The 12,010-nt window shown below is 59.2% G+C and overlaps 1 protein-coding gene across 2 annotated transcripts; it reads right to left on the bottom strand.

The window, feature by feature from the left end:
• Positions 1-236: 236 nt before the first annotated feature.
• On the bottom strand, positions 237-7,589 carry RHOD (ras homolog family member D). 2 transcript variants are annotated; one of them, XM_060017537.1, is made up of 5 exons: positions 7,412-7,589; positions 4,264-4,351; positions 3,406-3,515; positions 1,377-1,523; positions 237-849 (listed from the first exon to the last, which is right to left on the bottom strand). In XM_060017537.1, the coding sequence occupies exons 1-5, from the start codon at positions 7,541-7,543 to the stop codon at positions 682-684; spliced, it is 645 nt and encodes a 214-aa protein (XP_059873520.1). In that variant the 5' UTR covers positions 7,544-7,589; the 3' UTR covers positions 237-681. The 2 variants fall into 2 exon arrangements, with proteins under 2 accessions (XP_059873520.1, XP_059873521.1); XM_060017538.1 differs by having other exon boundaries at positions 1,414-1,523.
• Between the last annotated feature and the right edge of the window lie 4,421 nt (positions 7,590-12,010).

The raw sequence follows: 12,010 nt of genomic DNA, 5'->3' as shown, positions 1-12,010 counted from the left end.
TCTTACTCATCCCAAAGCTCCATGAGGTCATCTGTGATTGGTCCCATTTCACAGACGAGAGGCCCAGAGAATTCCAGTAACTTGCCCAGGGTTCTAAAGTGATAAAGCCGGATTTGGATCCAAGGTAGTTACACTGGGTCCAGTGCCTACGTGGGGTGTGCTCTTATCCACCATGGAACGTGTGTGTAAAGGCATTTCGAAACAAGAGGCGTGACGCAACTGAAAAGTGATGTCATTTTAGTGTTACAGTTACCACTGGGATGGGCAGGGCGAAGGGGGACGGGGCAGGGTGTGAGTTCTGGCTGGAGGGTCCTAGCACCACCGGGTCCTGAAGGTGCAGACCCGAGAACACCCACGAGGTGGCGCCAGGCTGCACAGGCCGCTCCAGGATGTGTAGTCCAGGGCTGGGAGCTGGGAGTGATTCCAGGGGTCTCCAGGCCTAGCCCTCCACAGGGCTGGTGAGCCCGGGAACCCCCTTCCTCAGGCTTCAGAGGGGTTTCTCTCCAGTCCAGGGATACCAGCGCCAGAGTCAGGGGCCCGGCCTCGGTGGTGCCCATCTGTTTGGGGTACAGTTCGGTGGTCACAGCCTGGGGACTGGGTCCAGCCCAGCCAACTGGCCAGGTCAGCGCCCAGCTCCTTCCTGGGCCGCTGGTGTGGTCAGGGAAGGAGCGCCCCAGCCCATCAAGTCACCACACAACAGCTCTGGGTAACCCGCCTCCAGAAGTTGCGACGGCGGCTGCTGAGGGCCACCTTGGCCGCCTCCTGGAAGATGGTGTGGACGTTCTCCTGGAGCAGAGCCGAGCACTCGAGGTAGGCCACGGCACCCACGGCCCGTGCCATCTCCTGGCCCTAACAGGGAGAGCGGACGGGGCCGCCGTCAGGTGGGTGCCGCTGGGGCCTCACGTCCAGCCAACCCCCAGCCCCCTTGGCCATCCTAGGTGCGTCTTCCTAGGACACCCACAGCTCCTGTCCCCTGGCCTGACCAAGCCCATCGATGGCTTCATCGGGTTTCCCGCCTCAGTTCCCGGCTGGGTCTCTGCCTCTCGAGGCATCAACGAATTAACTTCCCGGCCTGACCCAGGCATGCTGCAGAGAGGGGCCTGTGGACTGGAGACCTGGGGGTCCCCCCCCCGGCTGTGAGGCGGGTAGGCAGGATCTGATGTGCACCGCACTCAGTCACTCTCCATCCCACAGCTGGAAACTTCCAAGCCCGGCAGTTCTTGACCATGACTGCCTCCAAATCAACCCCTACCCTGACCCACACCCTGCGGGTGCCAGATGTCTGGTGCTGCTGAGAGGCTGGGCCGGAACAGCATTACCCCAGGGGTCTCCTCTCCTGGCACCCCTGCCCCCGTGCCCTGGGCTGGGTTTCCTACCCTGTGGTAGGTCACAGGGTAGGAACCTGTGCAGAACCTATTTTTCTGCAGCTTCTTCACCAGCAACTTGTCCTTGCGCAGGTCAGTCTTGCAGGCCACGACGATGATGGGCACCTCCTTGCAGAAGTGATTCACCTCCGGGTACCACTGTGGGGAGGGAGGTGGGGAGGGGGTGTGTGTGAGCCATCAAGGGAGTGGGCCGCTCTCCTGCCCTCCAGGTAACTCCCACAACAATAATCAGCAAAGCCAGTTTAGGGAGAACTACTCTGTGCCAGGCTAAGACTTTACATGTAATGAACACATTAACCCCCCAAGTCCCTATGAAGCAAGTTCTATTATCAATCCCATTGTACCGATGCACTAACTGAGGCTCAGGGACGTTATATAACTTGCCCTTGGTCACACAACTGGAAGTGGCAGAATTTGAACCCAGGGGGTGGCACCCAGAGCCCGGTTCCCACCTGCTCTAGAATCCTACCTCTGCAAGGTAAGGGGTCCCATGACCGTCTCCCCAACAGGGTAAAATATATAAAGAAATCAGTGAGGCTTTAAAATTAAAGCATCTCACAACATGGTTGCAGCAGCTGTTGCCTGTTGGAGGGGGCACTCCTGTCCCGTGTCAGCTGCTCTTCGGAATGCGAGCCTCCAGGGCCTGGTTATTTCAGTCTGGACTATAACCTGGGAGCCTGGAATCCAGGCTTTAGATCTCCAGCAGCGCACGCCTGCTCAGTTTCAGGAAAAATTGACATCAAACCGTCTGGCTTCTGGAGCCAGATGGGGCCGGTGTGCGGTCCCAGCAAGTCCTCCCCTCCACAGAACTGCCCTTGAAAAGGGTCTCCTCCCCGACTCCACTTTGCTAAACGCAACAGGGAATCCTCAGACCTCATCCTACCTGAGCCCTGACATCAGCGATCACTCCCTCCTCTGAAACCTGGTCTGCGCTTCATCCCAGGGCCGCGCTCTCCTGGTTGACCCCAGGTCTCCAGGTGACAGCCCCCCTCTCCCCCACGCCCAGTCCACAGCTCTTCCCCACCAGCAACTCCTAAATGGATCTGCCCAGCCCTGCCCCCTCCCGGGAACTGCAGCCTCAGACTTCTGCCTGCCTGCCTGACCCTCCACTGGGACGCCCAACGGGCCTCCATCGCCCACCTCCCTGCCCCCAGCTTGCTCCTTCTCATCTTGGGAAATGGCAAGTCCACCTTCCAGGTGCTCTGGTCAAATGTCTCTCTCCCACCCATGTCCAATCCATCTGCAAATGCTGACGGTTCGGTTCTGCCTTCTGAACAGATGTGCTGGCCTCTCACCACCGCCTCTGCTGGCACCCCGGTCCCAGCCACCACTTGCCTGGTCCTTGGTGCCTACAACAGTACCTGGCACACGGTAAGTTCTCGATAAATGCTGCCATCATCGTTGTGGTTACGGTTACTAATGCTGTCACTGGCTGTGTTCTGAGGAACCCTGGAGCACGCCGTTCACACGCGCATGGAGGCCCTGGCAGCAGTGGGGGCGGGGCTGTGGCTGCTGGGTAGGAGCAGAGGAACTCAAGGGACCGTTTCCCTGACACCTGTGTGCAGCCTCGGGAACCTCTGAGATAACTGGGGGACATCCTGGGAGGCCGCTGGGAGCCAGCAGTCACACTGATGGAGGCTGAGGGCTGCTGGAAACTGATGGCTCGTGTGACCTTGGGCAGGCCCAGGCTGGGGAGATGCGGGGGCCTCTGGGTCGCCCAGAATCTTCAGGCAGGGTCACGGTAGAAAGAGCACAGCGTTCTGAGTCTGCAGTATGGGGCAGACAAGGAGCACTGGACCGGGAGTCAGAGGGCCAGTCCAGACCCTGCCACCAAATCCCTGGGGGACCCTGACTAAGTCTCTCTAGGCCTCAGTTTCCCCATATTTATGCCAAAGGCACTGGACCCGATGCCATCCAGGGCCTGCCGAGCTCTGACAGTCTGCTGGGTCAAGGGTAGGGGTGGAGCCGAGCGGCCCGGCTATGGGGCTGTGCCTGTCTGCCCCCCACCCGCTGTACCCACCCGGTTAGAGATGTTGTCAAAGCTGTGTGGGCTGGTGACGTCAAAGCAGAGGAGCAGGACGCTGGCATCAGGGTAGAACAGGGGCCGCAGGCGGTCGTAGTCGACTTGTCCTGGGTAGAATAGGGGTGGTCACGCCCTCCAGATCTCCTGCCCATTGTCAGCACCTCCCCAGCATCAGGGAGGTCACCCCAACCAAGACTAGGGGCGGGTGTCGATGGGGATGGTCTGGGTCAGGGCCTAGACCTGTGCCTCAGGATCCAACACGTGAACGTCCCCCTCGGGGCTGTGTTCCCCTGGCTGGCCTGTGGGACGTGCCACTGCTGAGAGAGCCCTGTTCTGGAAGGAGTGGGGGATGTCTGAGGCCATCACTCAGAAGCCTGCTTTGCCCTGGACTTGGGGCGGGGATGGGGGATGAGAAGAAAGAGGCAGGCGGGACCTGGGCAAAGATATCACAGCCCAACCAAGGTAAGGGGGCTGCTGGGATTCCCAGAGTTTAGCTTTGAGTTCTGATGTAGATTTGACTCTGAACCCTCTTATGGGCTAGGTCAGGAGGCTAGAGGGCAGAGGTCACGTTCAAACAGACCTTACAGAAGCTAAAGCCAGGGTGGACCGCTCAGGAGGCCAGGAACGGTCCATCCCTTGAGAGCTAAGAGCTCCGATTCACCTCCAGGACATGGTGGGCTGCTCTGGGCTGGGGAAGCAGCAGACACAGATGCCGAAGCGAGGAGGGGTCAGGCTCCTGGGGGCCCTAATCCTGGCCAACACCTGTTCCCTGGAGACTGGTTGGCCTCCCTGGTTCGGAAGGAAGGTCGTGGGTCCCTTCCTCCCACTCTGTCCCTCCCCCAGCCTGGCACCCACCTGCTGTGTCCCAGATTTGGAGGTGCACGGGTTTGCCCTTCACGTGCAGATTCACGGTGAGCTGCTCGAATACCGTGGGGGTGTAGCTCTGAGGAAGAAGGGGTCAAGGGGGCAGCTGAGAAGGCGGCATCTGAAGCCGGTGGTCACAGTGCCCAGGCCAGAGCCCAGGAGTGCCCGCGGCACTGCCGCTCTTTGGAGTAGCTTGGAGCAGAGTGGAGTAGTTTCTGGGGGGGAGTCGGCTGGTGGGTGGAGGCCTAGAGCTGCCACTCTGTAGCTGTGCACCCTCCCAAGGCACTGAGCCTCCCTGGCCTCCTCTGCGCCTAAAAAGTGGGTCTATTAAGGCCCCCAGCGCAGCACGTTGCTGAAAGGATTCAAGGAGGCGCTTCATGCGGAGCCCTGAGCACAGGGCCTGGTAGAAAATAAGCACTGTACACATGCCGGGACTGTTATTTTTATCTCTGTCCTCGTCCAGACTGTCCCATTTCTGAGCCTTCCTTCCTGCCGTCCCCTCCTCCTTCAATGACATTAACCTATGTTTGTTCATTCACTCACTTACTCATTCATTCATTCATGAGCACCCTCTCTGGATCCGATTCTGGACACCCGGGAGCAACTAATAAAGACTCATTGCCTGCCCTGAGGAGCTCCTAGCTTTTGGGGGCCCCTCCTTTGCCTCTCAACCTTTCACAATCCAACCAGAATGCCCCTGTTTCTGTCTCTCTTACCTGCCCTGCCTGGCCCCAGGGGGAGGTCACCCAGGCCAGAGGCCCCTCCGCCCCAGGCCTGCTGAGCCTGAGCTCACCCCGTCTCCACAAAGGCTGGACGAATGGAAGCAGGATGGGTTTTTACACAAGCGCAGGAATAAAGACGGGGAGCTTTTAAGGATGGGGTCTGAGCAACAGGGGAGAAGGTTTTCAAAACCCTGCCACGACACAAGCCCTTTGCACCAAGGGGCGTGCTGGACCGCCTGCATCTTGGGTGCCCAGGCCTTGCTCCCTTGCTCAGGGCTGGGTGGGGGGACCACAGACGGGAGGACACTGTGGGGCCCTGTGCCCTGAGGCAAGACTCTTCTCTCTGGCCTCAGTTTTCCCATCTGTAAAATGAAGGCCTTGCCAGCTCTCAAACCTTGTGTTTCTTTTAAATGAAGAGGTCTCTTGGGAATTCCCTGGCGGTCCAGTGGTTAGGACCCTGTGCTTTCTGTGCCGGGGCCTGGGTTCGAAACCTGGTCGGGGAACTAAGATCCCGCAAGCCGGGCAGTGCCCAGATAAATAAATAAATAAATAGATAAATAAATAAATAAATAAATGGAGAGGTGTCTCTTGTGCCTGGAGGCAGACGGGTCCCAGGAAATCAGGGTCCCCAAACAGGAGAGGAACCTAGACAAGGCAGGTCCAGCCCTTTGGTGACAGGCATGTTCTTCTCCCTTTCCCTTCAGAGTGTCCTTCACCATGCACTGTCTGGACTTCCCTGGTGGTGGAGTGGTTAAGAATCCACCTGCCAATGCAGGGGACACAGGTTCGAGACCTGGTCCAGGAAAATCCCACATGCCACGGAGCAACTAAGCCCGTGCGCCACAACTGCCGAGCCTGCGCTCTAGAGCCCGTGAGCCACAACTATTGCAGCCCGTGCGCCTAGAGCCCGTGCTCCGCAACAAGAGAAGCCACCGCCAGGAGAAGCCCGCGCACCACAACAAAGAGTAGCCCCCACTCGCTGCAACTAGAGAAAGCCTGCGTGCAGCAACAAAGACCCATCGCAGCCAAAAAAATAATTAATTAATTAATTTTTTTTAAATTGTGAAAAACACACTGTCCATCAACTGTGAGATGCCCATTTCCGCACTGTAATTGGGATGGGTCTCACTCTCAAGGCCATCTCAGAGCCCAGGACAGTGGTGGTGAGCGACCACCCCTCCCAGCACTGCTTCTGGGCCCCGGCTGGCCTAGCCTCTCTGTGGCACTCTGTGGTGCTCCCCACACTGCCATAATTGTTGGGTTCTAACAGGCAGCCTCTGGGGGCCTGGAAACACATCCCTCCCCCCCAGCTAAAAAAAATGTGACTGGCCAAAGGATGTGACATCAGCTCCAAAAACCACAAAGCAAGAGTCGGCTCGATGCTGCCACAGTGGAAAGAAAGGCTGACTCTGGGTTCGCAGGCCCGGCTGCTCCTGCCTCCCGCATCCAACCCCCCAGTGCTGTACCACCCCAGGGCTTTGGCGGGGGCTGGGATCAGCAGGCAGGGGGACGTGATGCTGGAAGCAGACCCATGCATGGACTCCCAGGGGAACTGGGCTGAGTGGGGCACGGTGGGTGGGTGTGTCCAGCCCGTCCTGGTACCAGTGAGTCCGCTTGGACAGGCAGTAGGCATGTCAGTGAAGGAGTGACAGTCCACATGCTCAGGCGTCAAGGACATGCCAGGTACTCGGGGCCGTCTCTCAGCCTTACCTTCCACCTCACCACCACCCTCGGGTCTCTCCACCCGGCGAAGTCGAGGGAGGGGTCGGAGGCTCACAGAGGCTGAGCAAAGCACTGAGGGCCCCGGAGTTTGTTGGAGACTGAGGTGCTAACCCAGCTGTCTGAGCGGCTGGTGTGCTCTTACTCTCCAAGGCTGAGCCCACGGGACATCCACTGTAGGGGCAAGAGCTGGGGGAAGACACGATGTCTCCCAAGAAAAACGCTGGCCACTTTTCAGTGAGTCCTTCCTGTTGCAGCTCAGAGCTGAGCCCCTGACCTGTATGAACTCTCTCATCACTGCGACCCTGGGAGGTGGGCACCACGGTTATTCCTATTAAGCAGTTAAGGAAACAGGCACAGAGAGGGTAAGCGGCTTGCCCCAGGGCGCACAGCTGTAAGTCGCAAAGCCGTGATTCGAAGCCAAGGCTGTCCGTCCCACTTAGCCAGGCTGTGCCGCCAAGTGCTCTCTTAGGACCCGCTATGTTCCCCAGGCTGCCTAAGTCATTCCCCGGGACACCTCTCCCGGGTAGGTGGCATTCTTGGCACTTGACAGGCGATGTCACTCCCGCGGGCAAAGTGAGAACTGCCTTCGACCCCACGCTCTGCGGGGAGGCAGAACGGGCGCACTTCCCTCCCGGGGTGGAGAAGGATGCACCCAGGCCGCGGCGCCCCGTTGAGCCCGAGGGACCGGCACTCACCTCGGGGAAGGCGCCCTCGGCGAAGACCATCAACAGCGATGTCTTCCCGCAGCCGCCGTCGCCCACCAGGACCACCTTGACGGACCGCGCGCCGGGCGGCGCCTCCTCGCCTGAGGCCTGGGCCGCCTTCATCGCGGGGCAGCGGAGGGAGGACCAGGCGCAGCGGAGCGGCGGCCTCGGGGCCGGCGGGGCAGGAATGTGGAAGGGGCGGGGCGGGGCGGGGCGGGGCGAGGAAGTGCGGGCGGCGGCTGGCGGCTCAGGTGAGGGGCCGGGCTGATTCCGTGGCCTGGCGCCGGCTGGGCCCTGCCCCTCGCGTCCCAGGTCCCAGGCGGCCCGAGGAAGACACACCTCTGTGTGGGGCGCTAGGTCACAGGAGTGGGCACCGAGACTCGGCCTCTGTCCTCAGGAGCGCACCCTGGTCTGATGGGGAGCAGACACGTAGCTGGGCAGTGATGGTGTGGACGGGGAAAGAGGAGCGTCCTGGCCCCCTTCCCCGGGAGAAGGGAGGTGGGGGTCAGCCCTGCTGGCCCACTAGCTTGCTGGGGACAGGGACTGGGTACCTGGTGCCCAGCCTAGGCGGGGCACCCAGCAGGAGCTGGTGACTTTTGATGGATGAATGAATGAGTGAATGAATGAATGTGCCTTTCCCCAGGGCTCTGGAGAAGCCCTCCACACCACGGCCTCCCTACGGGTGTTTCAGGGCGGGTGGGAAGGGGGTGATCTGGCAGGCCTTTATGCGTTAGTCACTGGCACTGCCAGCTGGGCCTACCCTCCCCCAGCCAGCACCAGGAAGTCTCACTACAGGCGGGTCTCACCTCTGCCTCGGTCATGGTCTGGAGAAAGCGATGGAACCTTCCATCTGTCAAGCGCTTAGAGTAGGGTCTGGTACGTGGTTGGTGATGCCATGTGTGAGTGATTCTTATAATTTAACCAACACTGATGGCCCCCTGTGCCCACGGACCTGGGGACCCTGAACCGTTGAAGTCAAAGTCTCCCACGGCCTAGAATGGGAGACAGGCAGGACATCACTGTGATAAGAGCTACAACGGTGGGGGGGACAGGCAGCGGACGGGAGTCGGGAAGAGGGGCTCCTCACCGGGGTTGGGGGTGGTCAGGAAACCCTTCTGAGAAAAGGGGCCAGAGTCTGCAGGAAAAAGTGAGACACAGTTAGATAGTGGAAGGGTAAAGCGTTCCAAACGGAGGCAACAGCACGTGCAAGGTATGGAGGCAAGGGGGGGGGGATCCTTTGCTGGGCGTTGGGGGGCGTGGTGTGGTTCTTCCCTGTGATGATGGTGAGGCTGGTTTGGGGAGTTGGTACAGGGGGTGAGGCTGAGGGTTAATTAGGGCCTGGAGAGTGAAGCACTTTGGACGCCAGGAATAAAGACAGAATTGAACTGGAAACTCACTGTCACCCGACCTCCCACCCCTGTTAGTAGACAGAGTCAAAACATGTATTTAAAAAATGGGCACAAGGGCCCCCAGATCTTGGACTGTTTTCACTGAAGCTCAGACAAACAGAGGGCAGAAGTTTTGGGGTTTCACACCCTTCCCCACACAGGTCATGACATCATTCCTCATGGAGTTCCAAGCCAGGCAGGTGAAAAACCACCCTCAGCCCCCTTTAAACCTCACTGTGGCCCAAAGAGGCAGCCAGGGCAAGAGTCACGGCCCCTCTTGCACAGAGGCAGAGCCCAGACCCCTGACTCCCATTCCAGGCTCACCCAGGGCCACAGTCAGCAGGCTGAATGAAGCCTCACCTGGATGGAGGGAGTGCCCCAGGACATCCCCAACCTTTAGGCCCCTTCCTCCCCAAAACCACCAAAGGGCTGGACAGTGACCTGGCACCAGGCTGGGTGTGTAGCCACTGATCAGGACTCCCCGCCCCAAGGAGTGGTGGGGAGGGACCCCATCCCCCAGCGATCAGCTGTCAGCCTCGTCATCCCCTAGTCTCTCCACTACTGCTGTCATCAGGCTTTGGGTGGCAAGGCTGGGAGGCAGGTGGGGTCAGACAAGGGGTGGAGGGAGCTGAGAGTCAGACAGAGGCTTTTGGCCTTGGTTGCTATGGGGATAATCACTCTAATGACACTCCTGATATGCGTCATGCTTTAGAGTTTCACTGAACATTTCCTAATAGTAACAGCGCCCATTAATGGATTGCCAACCGAGTGGAGGCACTGTCCCCTCGCAGGTGGGAAGTGTTAGCCCTGGTTTACAGATGGGACACTTGAGGCCCAGGGAGGTTTAAGCTCTTGTCTAAGATCCAAGAGGCTAGCAGGAGGCAGAGCTCTGAGTTTGAACCCAGGTCTGGTGACAAAGCTGGGCTGTCTCCCAACATCACACCTCATGTGCATTATTTCATTTAGTGCTCAGACCGTGAGCTGGGCAGGGTGGGTGATCGGGAGCTGAGGCTCAGAGAAAGGCATTGGCTTGTGGCAGGCTAGCACGACCCAGAGCCAGGATTTCAACCCAGGTCTCCTGATGTTAAACCCAGCCTCACTCCCACTCTGCGTTCCTGATTCTGTGAGAGGGAGATTAGTCACTGGGCTGGGGAAATCTGCCTTGGTTGGCAGGGAATTTCTCCAAATCTCAGACATTGCCAGGCCCTGGACGGCACCGTTTTCCTGGAGTTTATTTTGGAGTGGGGAGGCGGCCCAAGTCACAGTCTGCCTGGTCAGGGTACTGTTAACTGTCTTACTGTTTTCTGTGGCTGCTGGTCACTACCGGCTTGCGGGTGACTCATCCCCTTGAGGCCCCACCAGTCCCGGGTCCAGAGTCCTTCAGCACCCTGCTCAGCGGGTCACTGCCCTGCAGACCCCAGGCCCTCGGCCTGAGGTGGAATCCCCTCCTTCAGATGCAGGTGGCCAGGCAGGATCTTCCAGTCCCCAGCCAAGTCTTGAGCACCTCCAGGGCAGGGGCCAAGTCCCACCCATCTCTGTATCCCAGACAGGAGTGCCTGCCCCAGGCTGGCATCCAGCTGTGGCTCAGGATGTTATGTCCAGTTCACTGGCTGGACAAGGAAAAGGAAGGAAAAGGAAGGAGCAAGGGTAAGAGAAAGGAAGGAAGATGGACTGCTTCAAAAGCATTTACAAACTGAAGAAACAAAGGAACAACAGTTGCATGGATGAGTGAATTCAGCGAATGACCTGAGTGTCGGGTCAGTAGACAGGTGACCACCCTCCGGCCTCCATCTGCTCCAAGGCCCCCCTGGCCTTGGCCCCTCTGCCCCATTTTCTGACCTCCCACCCCCATTCTCCCTGAGGCCGGAATCCCCTGCTGTCGGGGCCGGGTCTCTGCTGCCCCCGTGTGGCCGCCCTGCTCCCTGCACCGTCATCACCCGGGGCTGCCGGCTCTGCTTCGGGTTCCTGGCTTGGGGTGTGGAGTGTTTATGGATGGTTGAAGGAGTGGAGGGACATGGAGGCACCCTGGAGTTGGTGCCAGAGGGGGTGGAACTTCATAGGCCCAGTCCTGCCCCTTGGGATGCCTTGGAAGGGGACACAGACTCTTTGCTCCCGACGCCTCCTGGGATGTCCCCTCCCGATGTCCCCTCCCCTCCCTTTCATCCCAAACACCAGATCCCAGAGCTCCAGAACTCCTCCACCCAAAGCCTTGACCTCACGTTTACTGAGCACCCACTGTGTGCCAGTCAGTTGGCATGTGGCATTTAATTCCATCCTGTGAAGTATGTATAATTCTTATCCTCCTCTGACAAATGAGGAAACTGAGGCACAAAGGGGCTAGATAATTTGCCCAAGATCCCACGGCTGATAAGTGGGGGTGTGGGTGCTTTTAGAGGCCTTCTTGACTAATACGCTCATTCTCCAGATGGGGAAACAGGCTCTTGAAGGGAAGGAATTGTCACACAGCAAGTAAGCAGCACAGAAGGGCTTCTTCTCCCAAGTTCCCCTCCGTCTGGCCTCTCCAGACCAACCCAACTCTGGCTGCCATTTAACTGGAGCTCAGGGCTGGGGCCGCAGGCCACCTGTCCCTGCCTCGCCATTTCTGACCCTTCTGGGTGGGATGGGAAGGTTGATAACGGGGTGGGAGGGGGTGGAGAGTGAGGGAGCCCCGTGGCCCAGTCTGAGTGTTCCTTTAGTTGTTTGGTCTGTCCCTTCAGGTGTCTGCAGGCAGAGACAAGGCAGGAGGGAGGAAGTGAAGCTTTGAGCTGCTGTGGCTCACCCTGCTCCTCCCACACGCAGGCGTGGACCGCCACTGCCGCTGTCAGAACAGGGACCGCCATACCTGTCCTCTTGGGTGGGACTTGGCTATCCTGAGGGCTCCCAGACAGAGGGGGCTTGGGACCCTTGAAGCAGGCCCACGGGCCTGGGGCTGGAGGAGCGGGGAGAAGAGTGGGGTGGCAGGGGAGGAAGAGGCAGGAAGAGATGGGAGTACAGTGGTTTGGGCCCTGCTAAAGGCGGCTGGGATGCTCCTCATTGACCAAGAGCAGCACTCGCTGATGTCCCTCGTCATCACTTCAAAGCGGCTTAGAGCAGCCCCCCCTCCCTGCCTCCCTCCCTCTCTCTGACCTCTCCTGTCCAGGGCCTCGCTGCCAGCAGGACCAGGACCTTCGGCCTCACCCAGGACATGAAGCTTCCCCAGCTC

This window comes from Delphinus delphis, chromosome 8 (assembly GCF_949987515.2).
Source record: "Delphinus delphis chromosome 8, mDelDel1.2, whole genome shotgun sequence".
Taxonomy (NCBI): domain Eukaryota; kingdom Metazoa; phylum Chordata; class Mammalia; order Artiodactyla; family Delphinidae; genus Delphinus; species Delphinus delphis.
Note: the sequence above shows the minus strand (reverse complement) of the source record. Positions and strands in the feature narration are given on the sequence as shown.